This window comes from Leptosomus discolor, chromosome Z, assembly GCF_034619465.1.
Source record: "Leptosomus discolor isolate bLepDis1 chromosome Z, bLepDis1.hap2, whole genome shotgun sequence".
NCBI classification, from domain to species: Eukaryota; Metazoa; Chordata; class Aves; order Leptosomiformes; family Leptosomidae; genus Leptosomus; species Leptosomus discolor.
In genome coordinates this window covers 45,279,834-45,294,335 of record NC_141419.1, presented here as the reverse complement: position 1 = coordinate 45,294,335, position 14,502 = coordinate 45,279,834, and the positions used below count along the sequence as shown (strand labels likewise).

Here is a 14,502-nt window from a genome sequence, read left to right as displayed (position 1 = left end):
CGCTTTTTCTTAAAAATAATATTTATTTATTTATTTGTATTTTTCTGCATAACCACTGGAAGTGAGCTCACAGGCATTGGTAGTGGGGGAATATCTTTACGGGCAGGTGACTGAAGTGTGAGATTTTGGGTTTTTCTTGAAATACAGAGCTTTTTTTTTGTCTTTTAGAAATTTGTATAACTGCATTCACCTAACAAATCATGCAAGTTAATTATCAGTTTGAATGCCATACCATAAAATGAACACAAAAGCGGCTAGTCCTAATCCTTTAATTTGTAGAATAAACGTGATGATTTTATTTTTTTCCCTCAGACTCTTCCCCCATCTTGCACTCAACTCTTAATGTGTTTTCTCTCTTGAAAAATTTGGGTCAGTTAGATGGCTTGCTTCTCATTCTGACAGTAACACGAAAGAGTGTCCAAAAGCAGCTACCAAAATCAGGATCAGCAAGTACAGATAACTTGATTAAATGAATTTTAAAAGAATTAGCTGAAGAGCTATGACCATTATGTGCCTCAATCACAGAATGACGGAAATTTACAAACAGTTGGAAGAAAGCTAATTTTGTGCTAAAAACTGGAAAAATGGAAGTAGAGAAACTGCATAATTATAAGCCAGTCAGCTTAACATGAGTCTAACTCACTAATGGATCTGATTAATAGCAAATATATAGACAACATACTAGTTAACATACCTTCATGGAAAATGCATTTTGTCAGATAATCTTTAAATGAGTTTTTAGATGTAGTTGGCAGACTAGTGATGCAGTTCGTGTAACACATTTGGTTTGTTAGAGCAGAGTGCTTTGATTTAGCTAGATGATTAAGGTTTCTTAACATAATTAGCTGAATGGCAACATAAAGTTGGTGGCCAAGAGCTTAATATAGACCATGTATGTATAACTAAGACATACTGACTAGGAAGGGGTAGATCTTACCACTAGAGTTGATCCAATTTGTGGAGTGGACTTACCACTCAGAAAAGTCAAATAGATGTTCTCTGAATCTTTTTACAAGAACTGAAAGAGGTAAGAAGCATGACTTAATATCCTTGATCAGAAGGTATCAATAAGGTTTAAAGTAAATACCAGGGGAATGGCATTTTAAAACAACAAAACTCAAATCATACCATTGAAGTTTAAACAGAAACCAGTGCAGGATATTCTAACAGCCTATATTGTCCAGAGATCACATAAGGAGATTAACTTAAGTGTTTTGGATTTTGTTGTATGCAGATGCTGCTTGTGAGAGGTTTGTGCTGCATTGAGAATCCTGGTGCACAAACCACTTGTTGAAAAGCCTTCTAAATGCTCAGACTAATGATGGGTGTAATAGAGACCGTGATTTGTAGTATTTGTTCTGTAGTTGTAATGTTTCTATTTTATTCATAATTTCAAATGGATTGTTAAGATTTGTTGCAAATCATTAAATCTTTTGTAAGAGTTAAAAGCTTTAAATTATTACAAAATAAAGAAAAACTAGTCCAATGAGGCATTTAAACTTTTCTTACAAATGATAAAAAACTAAGTTTAAACTAAAGTAAAAGCTCACTTGAAAAAAAGAGACATTTCTTTCCTTGCCATTACTGTCCTTCCCTATCAAAATCTTCAGAGCTTCGCTTGTTAGTAACAATTGATGTGAACTGAAACCATATCTTTCTCTGAAGAATCCTCGCAAGGCCCGTGTAACTCGAAGGTTTATTGTAGTGGAAGGATTGTATATGAATACAGGAGACGTTTGCCCTCTTCCAGAACTGGTAAGTGGTTTCAGTTTGTGTTTTAAATTGCATATGAAAACTTGTGACTAATGAAATAGTAGCATCGTATAGTTAAGCCTAGATAGAAAAATTCTGCATGGAGTTTTTTTACTTTCTTGCTTTCTCAAAAGTTTGTGAAATGGCAATCCCAAATCTTACATTATTTTGAAACTTCTGATGAGGATGAAGAATCTAAAGCTATGTGTAATGAGATTTGCAAAGGAATATCTGGTTATGGTCTTAGTTTTTAACCTGTAAAATACACTGTATTTTCAGCTATGCTGTGTGATACTAAATTGCTGAACTAAGTTATATCTAAAAAAACCCTCGAAGTTTCAAAGAAACCCTCACACAGCTGTCATAAACAATGACTCCAAAACATTTGCCACTTAGTATAAATTGGCTCGTTGTGCAGGCTGTATTCTAGTAGATAATGGAAGAGATGCTGTGGAAATACATAATCTTGAAAGTATTTGATAGCCTATTTAAAAGAAAAAAAAATGTTTTTGTACACGAACATTTATGAAATATACTGTAGTCTTACATGGTGGAAGAATTTTGAAGGCTTTTAAAATGTCTTAATGACAGAACAGAACTCTAGAGCTGACATTTTTGCAGTATTCAGGATACTGTACTTGTCTGTCTTTACCATTTTATTACTAAATTCTGATGGGCTTGACTTGTATTTTATATCATTTGCTCTGTTTTAGATAAAATTGAAGTATAAATACAAGGTTAGAATCTTTTTGGAGGAAAGCCTTTCCTTTGGGGTCCTTGGAGAACATGGAAGAGGAATTACTGAACACTTCGGAATAAATGTAAATGCATTTTTCTTTTTTTTTCAGTTTTGTTGTGAACAAGAGACTTGCACAGAAGCAAGTTACATAACTGATTTTTTTTATACCTGTGGCATTAACAATGTTTGGTAGTTTACGATAGAAATTTAAACATACTTTTCTTTCTTTTCTTTATCAGTCTTAAAGTGTTCAGGTCTCGGCACTTTTCTTTCATGTGCTTTCTTGACATAATTTTACTTATTTTTAGTGAGGAAGATAACAAAAGAATTTTTACAATGCATAACTTTATCGGGGGGTTTTTTGGACACTCAGTGGGATGATGATTGCCGTATTTTCCAACCACATACACTTAGAAGTGTCATACTTACACAGAAATAGTGGAGGGGCTATGAGTAAGTCAGAAAAATCTCAGTGTATAGCCAGCCGACTTGGCTTTTATTGCATTTTACTCCAGTGGGAGAAGAATAGGATAAAGCTTTTGATGGTCCTTTCAAAGATGTTGTCTTACTACGTTACTGGCAGATTGACCCAAACTGTTTTTCCAAGAGTCTACCTTTTGTGGCATTTCTTTAGCTGAGGAGTGATGTGGAAATCCAAAATGGTATCCTTGTGGTTGTTTGCTACCACAGCCACATGAGCTGGGGAAGGAAGAAGTGCTTTTTTGATTGCCAGTGTCTTAGTGGGGAGCATCTCACACTACATTCTGACAGTGTCTGAGTTAAGCTTGGAAGTGAAATTAAAATTCTGAGAATTTATTCTGTCGTTCCCTATTTCCTATTGTTTTCACTTTAAGTGTCTTAATACCAAATGCGGAAAAGAGAAAATTAATGTTAAACAGCTTTAGAAAAGGAAACAGAGTGCTACGGTGATGCTTGCCAAGTACCATCTAATTGGCTTCTATGTTAAATTAATTTAAAAACATAATCTTTCAGTTTTGTCTGCTTGGAATGGGAGTTTGTACCAGTGGTGGTCAGTGTGCATTATAGAGCCTGACCAAAAAATATATTGGCAACTAACAAGTGAAAGAAGACAATTGTGTGTCTAAGGTTCAAACTCTGATTTGACTAGGCTTATGCTCAATTTTAATCATGTTCTAACTCGTGCTGACTGCAGTGGGACTACTTACATTCTTAAAGGACACTGTCACACAGAGTGCTTTGAGGAATTGTCACCAGTATCTATATAATTTGTGTTTTCTGTTTGAGTTCTTCACATTGCAATGCCTGAAAAAGAGTGATCCTGTGTAAATTATCTACAGATCCATAAATCTCAATTTTTAAAGTCCTTTTGTATTGCTTAAAATTATTTCAGTTGTAGCTTCATTTTAATATGTGATAGTTTGGAGAATCTTCTCCGTTATTCATGTAATAAGAAACAAGATACATCTTTAATAGATTTATCTTATAAATAGTCTTGATGTGATCAAAGTATTTTTTAATAACTTCTTAATTTAACTGGCAGATTGATGATATTGATCTTATTAGTGCAAACATGGAAAATTCACTGGCTTCTATTGGAGGATTTTGCTGTGGAAGATCTTTTATTATTGACCATCAGGTAAGTCAGGTCTCATTTTTATGTGGTATGGCAGGATTAGAAGTGAGAGTTAGCCACTAATATCAATTTGCAAGGAGTGTTGTTATATAAATTATTATGCAAGACTGGATCTATACAGGAACTGTCTGGTTCTATGAAATACTGTAGGTGAATTGGAGACCTACATTTAAATCCTTCCATGAACCTGTAAGTGTTGAGGAGAGGTTGTTAAGGTATATGTGAATTAACTTTTAAAATGTTGTCTATACTGCTATAGACAAAAACGTGAATTTTTTTCTTTTTTTTTCCTTTTTTTCTTTTTTTTTTTTTATCCCCCCACAGCGATTGTCTGGTCAAGGCTACTGCTTTTCTGCATCCCTACCTCCTTTGTTAGCTGCTGCTGCTATTGAGGCTCTGAATATTATGGAGGATAATCCAGGTACTTGATTCGGGAAATTCTTATTCTTCAGCCTTTCTTCACCCAAAACAAATAACTCATGCTTCTACCTACTTTGATTCTTCACCGTTTTACTCTTTTAAGTCCTCTGTCTTTTTCAGCTAATTAATTTTACATGCATGATTTTTTTTCTTCGTATTTCTTCCTCTTTTCTTCTTTCAGCTGAAAATTAGGAAGTTAGTTGATACTAGGAGAGACAGAGATCATTTTCACTAAGCAAATAAGAAATTATTATTCTGCTTTATAGACTAATGATATGCTTCTTCCTTGAAAACAAATTCCTTCAAGACAAATGGAAGAAGGGGATGTTAAAGAGAAACAAATGGGAATGTATTTCCCCAGGACTGAACAACCCTTCCCTTACCAGTTGCACTACATAATTTATTTTTTTCTTCACCACGTAAGCATTCAGGCAAGAATTCTCAGGAATGATCATGTTGCAAACACCTGCACTTTGGGCAGGACCAAGTACAGGGCATTTGGATAAAGTTGGCAGGCAGGAGTTTCTGCGCTGGGAGTCGGAGAATGGCCCTTGTTGCTAGAACCTAAGAAAGATATTTTTGGGGGGTTTTTTAAATTTTTTTTTTTGGCAGGAGGTGGAGGGGGTGAGAGGCGTATGAGAAGGACAGAATTGTCCAAATCTGTGTGTATTTGGTTTTAACCTTCATTAGCATCAACAGATTGGAGGACATCTGCAGAGAGATGCAGTGTTTAATTTGTCACAAATAAATAAAAGCTACTGGGTAGCCCACCCCTAGGTCTCAGAAGCCAAAGAAAAGAAAAAGAAAAAAAAAAAAAAAAGATTAATTTATGGGACTGTTAGCTGTGTTAGCTATAGTTGAGGGTCAATGTTTATTGAGAAAAAGAACCAAGGTTTGCAGATCCAGGAGTCAAGGTTTCTTGTTTAAGAATCTGCAGTGAGTTGGTGAAAGGATCAAGCAGCAGAGTCTGCATGGCTGTAGATATTTTATAAATAATAAAATAGTTGGACCTGCCATTTCTATCCCATTACCAAGTGTTTGTGTCATCCATTCCATATGATCATGAACCAATGCAGCTGGAGTAATGAGATAAGGGGAGGTAATGCATTTGTCAGATCTTAAAAGCCTATCATTTCCTGGCAGAAATGGGAATCAGGAACATTATGAAGAGTAGCGAAGAGACTTAGTACTTCAATAGATATGTGTATCTTAGTTTTCCTTCCAAATGCTTTTTAAAAAATCTTAGACTTCTAGAAATGTAAAGTAGAAACAGGATATCTAAGCCTTTTCATTTTTCTTTTTCTTTTTTTTTTTTTTTTTTTGTGTGTGTGTAGACATTTTTCAGACTCTCCAGGCTAAATGTGAACGAATTCACAAAGCTTTACAAGGGTAAGTGGTTTTTTTCTGTTCTTTTTGGCTGGTGTTGATTTGACCATACCTTTATAATGCCAACTTTAAAGAACTCTCCTTGCCCAAATCTCTTTCTGGCTTTACGGATGCTTAGACTGGGATATGTACACTAAATTATGTATGTAGTAAAGGAAGAGAGTCATCCTTTTCCAGCTGTCTGTTATGCTACTAAAGAGTCCCAAGTTTTTAAAATCCCTTTACAGATACTGAAATTAGATTATGCCTTAATGCTAGTGAGGATGCTTGCAAGCCTTTACACATTTAAGCCTATATAGAGTGGGATAGCTTTCAGTGGAAGTGTTGATAAGCATTTTGGAAAAAAAAAAGTCTTAAGTAAAAGCATTTGGGATGTAGCTTAGCAGATACTCTTTCGGACAACTCAATGCACCTTGCAATCACTTTTAATATAATATTATTCTTACATGTGAGACTTGAATGTTAAATAGTAATAGAATATTAATTATTCTGGAGGCAGATAGAAAATTGCTAGAATTTATCTGAAAAATAAGGATTCTGTTTAAAATTTCCTGACATTGTCCTGTTTTAAAAGGTGGCTATACTGAGTAATGCTTTTTTTCTGACAGGTTTTGATACTGAAAAATAGTGAAATTGCTGTGACTGTTCAACTGTTTAATGTGCAGAATAGATATGTTAGCTGGTATTTTACAATTCATTTTCTTCAACAGTTTTCTGTTTTTCCAAGTTACAGAAATTAATAACATTTAAACACACACAAAATCTATAATGCATGATTGATTATACTAGCTGAATTTTTTTGTTGTCTTGGTCATTTAGTTATTTAGGTGAGTTGCTTCAGATAAGCGGTTTCCAGCTAGCTGATGTTTTATGTTAGAACTTTAGACACATTCAACTTCCTACCATCAAATAATCCTGTCTCCTTTGTCTGTGTTCTATTTCAACATGGGTTTAAAACGCATAGGCTTTCAGGTCAAAGATACCCAGATGCTTTTACGCTTGAAATTGAAATTTTAGAGTAACTTGAAAATGGTTAGCATCTCTTCTTTGCTAGTAATAGAAAGTTATGATTGAGCTAAAAGGAGAGTAATCCTGATATTCTCCTCTACCTATAATTTTTCGATGATAATTATGTTTAAAATACAGGGGAAAAAATGTAAGGAAAAATTGTCAACCTTTTACTTGTTAATATTGACTGCAAAACAGAAGGGAATAAGCCATGACTGGTATTTTTCTGTCCTGTGACTAGGTCTACCTTTTCATTTAAATTCAGCGACTAGTATAGTCACAAATCAACAAGCAAACAAAATGCCTGAGCGTCTGTAATAGGACTTTCGTATTTTGCCTTGTGGAAAACAGTGTGATATTATAGCAATCCAAAAAAATTGCAAAGGAAGTAGTTCTGGTAGGTTGTACTGGGAAGGAACTTGAAAGCTTTAACAGCATCAAGGAATTGGGCAGCCGTGTAGCAGGAAAACTGTCCTAACAATTGCATAAAGCAGTATCAGAGAAAAGATTTGAGCTAATATTTGCAGGGTACAGTGTGTGGTTTTTTGTGGGGTTTTGTTTGTTTGTTTGTTTTTTAAATTAATAACCACCCTAGAAAAAGTGTATGATGATTTGGAGAGGAGGCAAAGATTTCAGAAACACCTTTTTTTTTTTTTAGTGCTGTGATGTTAAATGCACTCATCTTCCCTGCCGAACCATGGCTGCTGCTTGACTCCAATTCTTCATGGTGCTCTCACTATGATAGAGTGGAACTAGCTGTTGGTTTAAAAAAGAACATAAAATGGTGTTAGAACTGTACACAAAGGAACCAGGAAAGAATACACTGCTTTTCTCCTTTTGTAAAACAAATACAGCGAGAGGAACAAATTAAAAGTAAAGCAAATCTTTCTTTTAGACAAAGTGTAACTAACCTGTGAAATTTAATCTTGATATATAAGGACCAGTGTATAATTAGCATTACAAAAAAATGTTGGTCTTTATATGGATGATGGTGGGGGAAGAAACCATAGCCTTGTAAGCTGGAGGAATGACTGGTGTTCCTGTTCTGGCTACAAGCTAAGTGCCGGCTTATGGAAGAATTCTTCTGAATCCTGCATAGAACTACTTTCTTATTGTCTATGGCAGTTTATAAAGCATAAGAAAACACAGTAAGAGATGGGATGATTAACTCAAATCAGGAATATTATTAACTTTCTTAACAATCTTGGATAAAGTAGGTTTCTGTCTTCTATTTAAAAATATCTGGTGTCTTAGTAAATAGAAACCAAGAAGCTCTGTTGCAGGGAGACAGGATGGTTGGGACAGAATTTTGCGGGTTTTTAAAAAGTATGAAAGTAGTAGGTAGTAACCCTTAAATGGTTCATTACTTGTTGCATATCCAACACCTGGCTGAGAATTTTCCAATAAAGCAAGTTTTCATTGGGGAAAAGCAGATTTATTTTTAAAGATTTTCCCTTCCAAAGAAACTTGATGTTTTTTTCAATGAGACTTCATTCTAGTTTTCTGTTAGCAAAACTGGCATAAATGTTTATGGTGTTCATGGCAGTCTGGCTACACAGGGTCCCCTACTGCCAAGAGCCTGGTCCTGCCATGCGGTTCTGCAGCCCAGCCTTGTATCTGGGGTGCAGAGAGCTATGAGGGGGGAGCTCCATGAGGCTACATCCATACTAGTATGTTAACATCAGGAAGCACTCCTGGGCACTGGATCTCAATTGTCTACTCTTGTCAAATTGTTGGAATGATCTGTGGCATGGGTTTGGTCTGGGACAAGCAGCACTCTTTGAAAGGACTCTTGGATACAGTTCAAGAGTTGGCATGTGCCAGGAGCCATTCCCAGTAGTCAGTTTGGGTTTGGCCACACTGACATGGAGACTCAGATTTTAAAAGTGTGGATGTGAGGCATTGCATACCCATTCACCGCAGGGCCAGAAAACAGTCCAAAGCACATTTAGTTTACTAATACAGAACTCACCTTAAGAGGAGCACTGGAGTTCAGGAGGCTAGTTTTGTTCCTTTGTTACTTCAAAACCAGATTTTTCAGACTTCTCTCTTTTTTGTGTGCAAGTTGTACATTTTTGTTTGAAACTGAAACTTCTCAGCATTTCTTAGGAAAGTGAATTCTGATTTCAGGAAAGCTACAGTGTGCATGCATTGAATTGTCAAATACTTGTTGAATCTTAATTTGGCAGAGGCTGAGAAAAACTTGGTTAATACTTTACATGAAAGTTAAAGTATTGCCATCAGAAGACCTCATGTTAAACTCCTGAGTTTCTTCAAATAATTGGGTAAGATGAATTATGTAGTTCAGTTTACTACAGCTGTGACTGATAGAAATAGTTTTAAGATTAAGTTTGAAACTTGTAATCAACCTCTATGGGTAAGGGTGTATAGCAAATACAAAGCATGTTATTCAGGCAAAGACTCGCTTTAAATGGAAGTGGTACAAAGCTCACTTCGTACTCAGCTTTTCTCATCTTCTCTTTGGAGGGGGGCAGTTTATGATCATCTATTTCAACTAAAGAATTATGTCTCTTTTATGACTGCTTTTATAACTGCATAACACTAATACTGTGTCTGTCTAAACAAAACCTAATTGTTTTAGTGGCTTGTGTTAAACTGTTCTCCAGCAAATAGATTTAAATTACAGTGAAACTTCATCTGACATCGACAAGTAGGGAGATGACAGTAGAATGTGGCTTTTTAAAAGTCAGGTCACTCCTAGGGAACATAAGAACGGATATGTTATATGGCTATATTGTGTATTGTCTTTCTGCCTTGTAGCTTGGCCATGAACTGCTTTTCCTTGTTCTTTATGTTACCAAATGGTGTTTCCCCAATCCTTAGATATGCATTCAGTAGTGAGACAAATGCAGTCTGTGTGCTTGTGTATTAAAGAAATCACTTGTGTTTGGTTAGTTTGCAAGTGTAGGTGAGTGACAGCAGAACATTTGTGGTTTTGGGGCTGAACAAAAATGTTAGTTTGAGCTGTCTTTCTGGAGTGGACCGTGAATTGAAATAGCATTGTAGAAATTATGCAAGATGCTTTCCATGCTAGAGCATAATTTTATTTTTTCAAGGTTATAATTGATTCAAGGTGTTTGTAGTGCCAATTCTCTCTCCTATAGGCTCCAGTTCTGGTGTTTATGGATTTTAACATCTCTTCTGCTCTGACTGGGTCTTGAACTTTGTAAAAATAGAAAATTTATTTGAAAATTAGAGTATAAACTTACAATGTGTATGAGGCAAGCTTATCAAAAGTCAGGAATCAAAAGTTACAGCTGATGGTAGACATGTGTTTATGGGACCTGTTAATTTTGGAGACCAGAAGTCTTGCTCAGGTATTAGATACAGTTCTTTGGAGGGGAGGACTGAATATCATTGTATGAGGTATCAGGACAATGGCAATCAAATGTCATTAATTTAATTAAATTCTAAGAACCTGATTAACAACTGTCCCTACGTACAGATGTGGGAGCCATTCTAGCAATATAACTAGTTTTAGAGGAGCTTATGATTAAGTGATAGATGATGTAAAGATTTGATACCGGAAATAATTTAAAATCAGAAGTCTTGCCAAAAAAATAAACTTTGTTTCTTCTTATCACATAAGTGGGTAAAAAAATTTATTACTATTTATTTTCTTAATACAGACACCAAAGACTTGACTTAGCTAACTGTGTTTTTGTCAGCAGCATACAGTCCTAACACTAATGTTTCTTGTAAATCTTCATAAGGATCCTTTCAACATTTCTGAATCATTAATCCTTTTTGCAAAAGGAGGAGTCACTATTGTTACATAAACTTGCTGAAACTACTAGTAAACTGCTTAGGAAAGAAGTTCGCTTGATAAATTTCTTTACCTATTGCAAGCTGAAATGCACATGTTTTGTCTGCGTTAGTATTAGTAAAGTGAAATATCCCTCTCTTCTCACTCGCCGCCTAGAAAGGGGAAACAGTATCTAGAACTTTCAACACGTGTGTTCAAGTAGGTTGTGCATTAAAGGCTTTTTATTCATTTTAGGATTTCTGGCTTGAAAGTAGTGGGAGAAACTTTTTCTCCAGCGTTGCATCTACAGTTGGAAGAGAGCTGTGGATCTCGAGAAAATGATGTGAAGTTACTCAAAAGAGTTGTGGATTATGTAAGTGTCCCCATAGCAAATAAAATATATCATTGCCTTTGAATATGAATAACGAATGAAGTACATATAGGTAGGGAGGCTTGTTGGGTAATTTGTTTGGAATGTCTTGCAGAAATGCAGCAAACTCAGTTTCTGTGCTGACTATAGGGCTATATTAATAACCATCTTCTAACCATTTCTTGCTGCAGATGTTTAGGTCTGGTGCAGTGGATAAAAATATATATTAGATCTTTTACTTCAGAAAATAATTATTTCCTGTTATGTACTTCAAAACAAGTTAAACTTCCATATAAAACTCTTGCTTAGGAAACTTTTATGATGTTCAGAAGAGTAAAGGCTATAATTTAGAGATCTGGTGGTGTATTTTAACCATTTGAGGTCTAGCTTACTGTAATTTTGCGTGTTTGAGTCCATGAACTTGCTTTTTTGTGTGAAGAATCTTGTGTTTTGTATGTAGTATTTTTTCCATCTTCAATACACATTGGTTCTCTTTCTCCCACATGAAGGAGATGAAGGTTGGTGAGAAAGTTTTATATTTCAGGTGGCAGGTAAACAAGACTACACAACAAAAAGAAACTCTGAAGTTGATTTGCTTGAAAATATGCTTAAATGTTATTTAATAACCTACTTAATACAGCATTTTTGTCTGATTACTTAGAGATGAAAGGTAAATAAGCTACATCCTAACCTGTTTTATGTGTTTATGCTGTATTAAAATTAGAGATGATTTTTTGCACAACCTTCAAAACCTTCATCAAACTCATAGAAGTTAGTTATATGTATTTGATGATCAAAAGGATATGCCATCAGAAATTCCCAGATTGCCAACTGCTATATTTTCTTTATTTGTAGTGCATGAATAGTGGTATTGCATTAACTCAGGCCCGCTATCTGGAGAAAGAAGAAAAATGTCTTCCTCCACCCAGGTTAGTAGAAAGTCAATACATTGTTTCATTTTATTGGGTATGACTCTCTGTCTCTTTTCATAAAATGATTGGGTTTTGTTCAGTAGACTGGATTGAATAGTTAGTCCTGTAAAAAATGGGAAAGCTTCATTTTGAGGTATATTTTCAGTGGCTGTTACAGGATGCCAATACCCTGAAATAACTGTACCAAAACTACCTAAATCTCAATGGTCAGCATGTTGCCTGTTACCAGGCACGTTTCCATGAACTGCATATCTGCAAGTAAAAAAGGTAACAATCAAATTTCTGTGGTGAGTAAGGCTGGGGTGGGGGGGAGGAGTGGGGAAGTAGTTTGACCATTTCTTTTTAATCATATATCTTGTTTCTGGTTGAATTTGAACTCATAATAATTTCTCTAGAGATGGTGATCTTAATGTTTTAAAATTAGTCCAAGAAAAGTCTAAAGCAAGGAGTAAAGTTTACTGTGTATGTTCTGGTTTTCTTTTTCTAGTATTCGAGTAGTGATAACAGTGGAACAAACAGAACAAGAACTGGACAAAGCTGCATCACTTCTTAAGGAAGCTGCACAGTCTGTATTGAATTAGACTGCTGTTTTGGATTCCTCTTTCCCCAAATTATCAGGATAAGTGTTTTACACTGTACAGTGACTTCACTTGAGATATTAGAGTTCTTCCACTGATGGCATTGAAATGTGAGTGAGCAACAAGACTGTTCCAAAATGTTACAAATGCAGTGAGGAAAAGAATGCTGAATTTTGAAACTGGTGAATGACACAGTGCACTTGCAATTCAAACTCTTACCATTTACTAGCATTCCTTAAAACAGGATATCACTGTTGCATACAGGACTTTTTCATAAGTTGCATCTTATAAAGTTTTAAATTTATTTCTGCAAAACCTTGGAAGTTTTCAAAAATGTATATGTATATTCAGTTTTCCCCAAAAACATCTAAAATATATAATTTTCTTTGCATATTCTCAGAATGTAGGAACTTCAAATAAATTTCAATGAATTACCGCCCCCTCCCAATGAAGATAAACTGTCAAACTGCCAAAAGGGAGAAAATAACACATTAAGAGATAATTTTGTGCTATATTATGTCATTTATTATTGGATTACAGGAGGAATTTCAACTCTTTTCTGGTTTTATCTTTCTCTAACTATTTTTGGAAGCCATTTTATTAAGGGTGCCTGGCCAGAGAATTCCATTATCTAAATGGTAAATTCACAGTAAATACTACTTGCTTCCTGCATTTCAAATGTAATGATATGCATGTTTGATATTAAGGGTGAGGTTTTTCGTATTAGTAACTTTTAAAACATCTAAACTGAAACCTCCGATTTGTGAAACTGGTGTAATTCCATTATAGTATGTTCAGTCACGGAGACTTTTCACCAGTCTTGAAGAGGAGTCAAGCAACATGAAGAATGAACCAAGGTTTTGAAACAGCAACTGAATATATTAGCTTAGTCAAACTAATTCAAAGAACTAAAATGGTATGTGCTAAGTTTTGTCTCTAAACAGCTGTACCTTAGAGGGGAAGACTCACAGACAGCTAATAGATTTTAGGTGGTAGAAATACTACTGAATCACAGCTCAATACGTGCACATAAAATCCCCGCATATTTGCATAGTAATATTTGGAGGTTATGCTGTCAGGATTTTCAGTAAGCACAGATGGACATTACACAGACGGACACATTACACCAGTTGGATAGATGAAACTGGTAAGGAAGGGTGACAGTAGGCTGTACCTTTTTATAAAATAAAAACTATAACTCTGTTTCAGGATTTTGCTTTAAGAATGCCTGTTTAAAAAGTTTATAATCTGCCTGATATGTATTCTGGTTTGTTTTGTGCTTACGTGCCTTTTTGGTTGCTGCTACAAGGACTACAGGACTATTTTTGAGAAACATCATTGTTTAAATAAAAAGTTAATCATGTTTGATGGAGATTTTTACTTCTCATGTAATTAGATTTTGTAACATGATAAACCATATTTTCTTGAATATTCTGTGTCAGATGAGCATAGTCTATGTTGCCTATTCAGTTCATAGTGACTGTCTCTGCATTGGCTTTCAAAACTTCTCACCTGTGTACAGTCAGATAAACCAGCTAAAGTTCTGTTGGGGCGCTTTTGTGATTGTTGCTTGACTATTTGAAATAGTCAAATCATTATCTGTGCAATGTAGAGAAACCTTCATCCCAACGTGAAAGAGTATTCCTATTTCACTGACATTTATGTTTTTCTCTGTTAACTAAGTAAAAGCCTGTGAGAAGCCAACAATTTAAAAGACCAAAAATGTGGGGAAGGAAGCCGATTCCCATTTTATAGGCTGGAACTGGAGTGCAGAACCAGCTCAAGACCCTTAGAGACTGTGAGAAATGGAAATTAAAACTTCTGTCTGTATTTTGAGCTTCTGAGCCATTTTTGGTTTGATAATTGAAACCTGAATATTCAGGTAAATTCAAGCCTTTGATGTATAAACTGGGAACAAATGAGGTACCTGGATTCC

The 14,502-nt window shown here is 35.2% G+C and overlaps 1 protein-coding gene across 3 annotated transcripts in view; it reads left to right on the top strand.

The window, feature by feature from the left end:
- SPTLC1 (serine palmitoyltransferase long chain base subunit 1) overlaps positions 1–13,952 on the top strand; it is a 36,239-nt gene extending 22,287 nt beyond the window's left edge. For 2 of the 3 annotated variants that reach the window (XM_086480508.1, XM_086480509.1), the window contains 8 exons: positions 1,666–1,755; positions 2,466–2,573; positions 4,014–4,109; positions 4,431–4,527; positions 5,861–5,915; positions 10,942–11,059; positions 11,912–11,985; positions 12,476–13,952. In XM_086480508.1, the coding sequence (XP_086336634.1) occupies positions 1,666–1,755; positions 2,466–2,573; positions 4,014–4,109; positions 4,431–4,527; positions 5,861–5,915; positions 10,942–11,059; positions 11,912–11,985; positions 12,476–12,569 (732 nt within the window). In that variant the 3' untranslated portion in view covers positions 12,570–13,952. The remainder of the gene's footprint in view (positions 1–1,665; positions 1,756–2,465; positions 2,574–4,013; positions 4,110–4,430; positions 4,528–5,860; positions 5,916–10,941; positions 11,060–11,911; positions 11,986–12,475) is intronic. The other variant, XR_015184074.1, reaches the window with a different exon arrangement.
- The last annotated feature ends 550 nt before the right edge of the window (positions 13,953–14,502 follow it).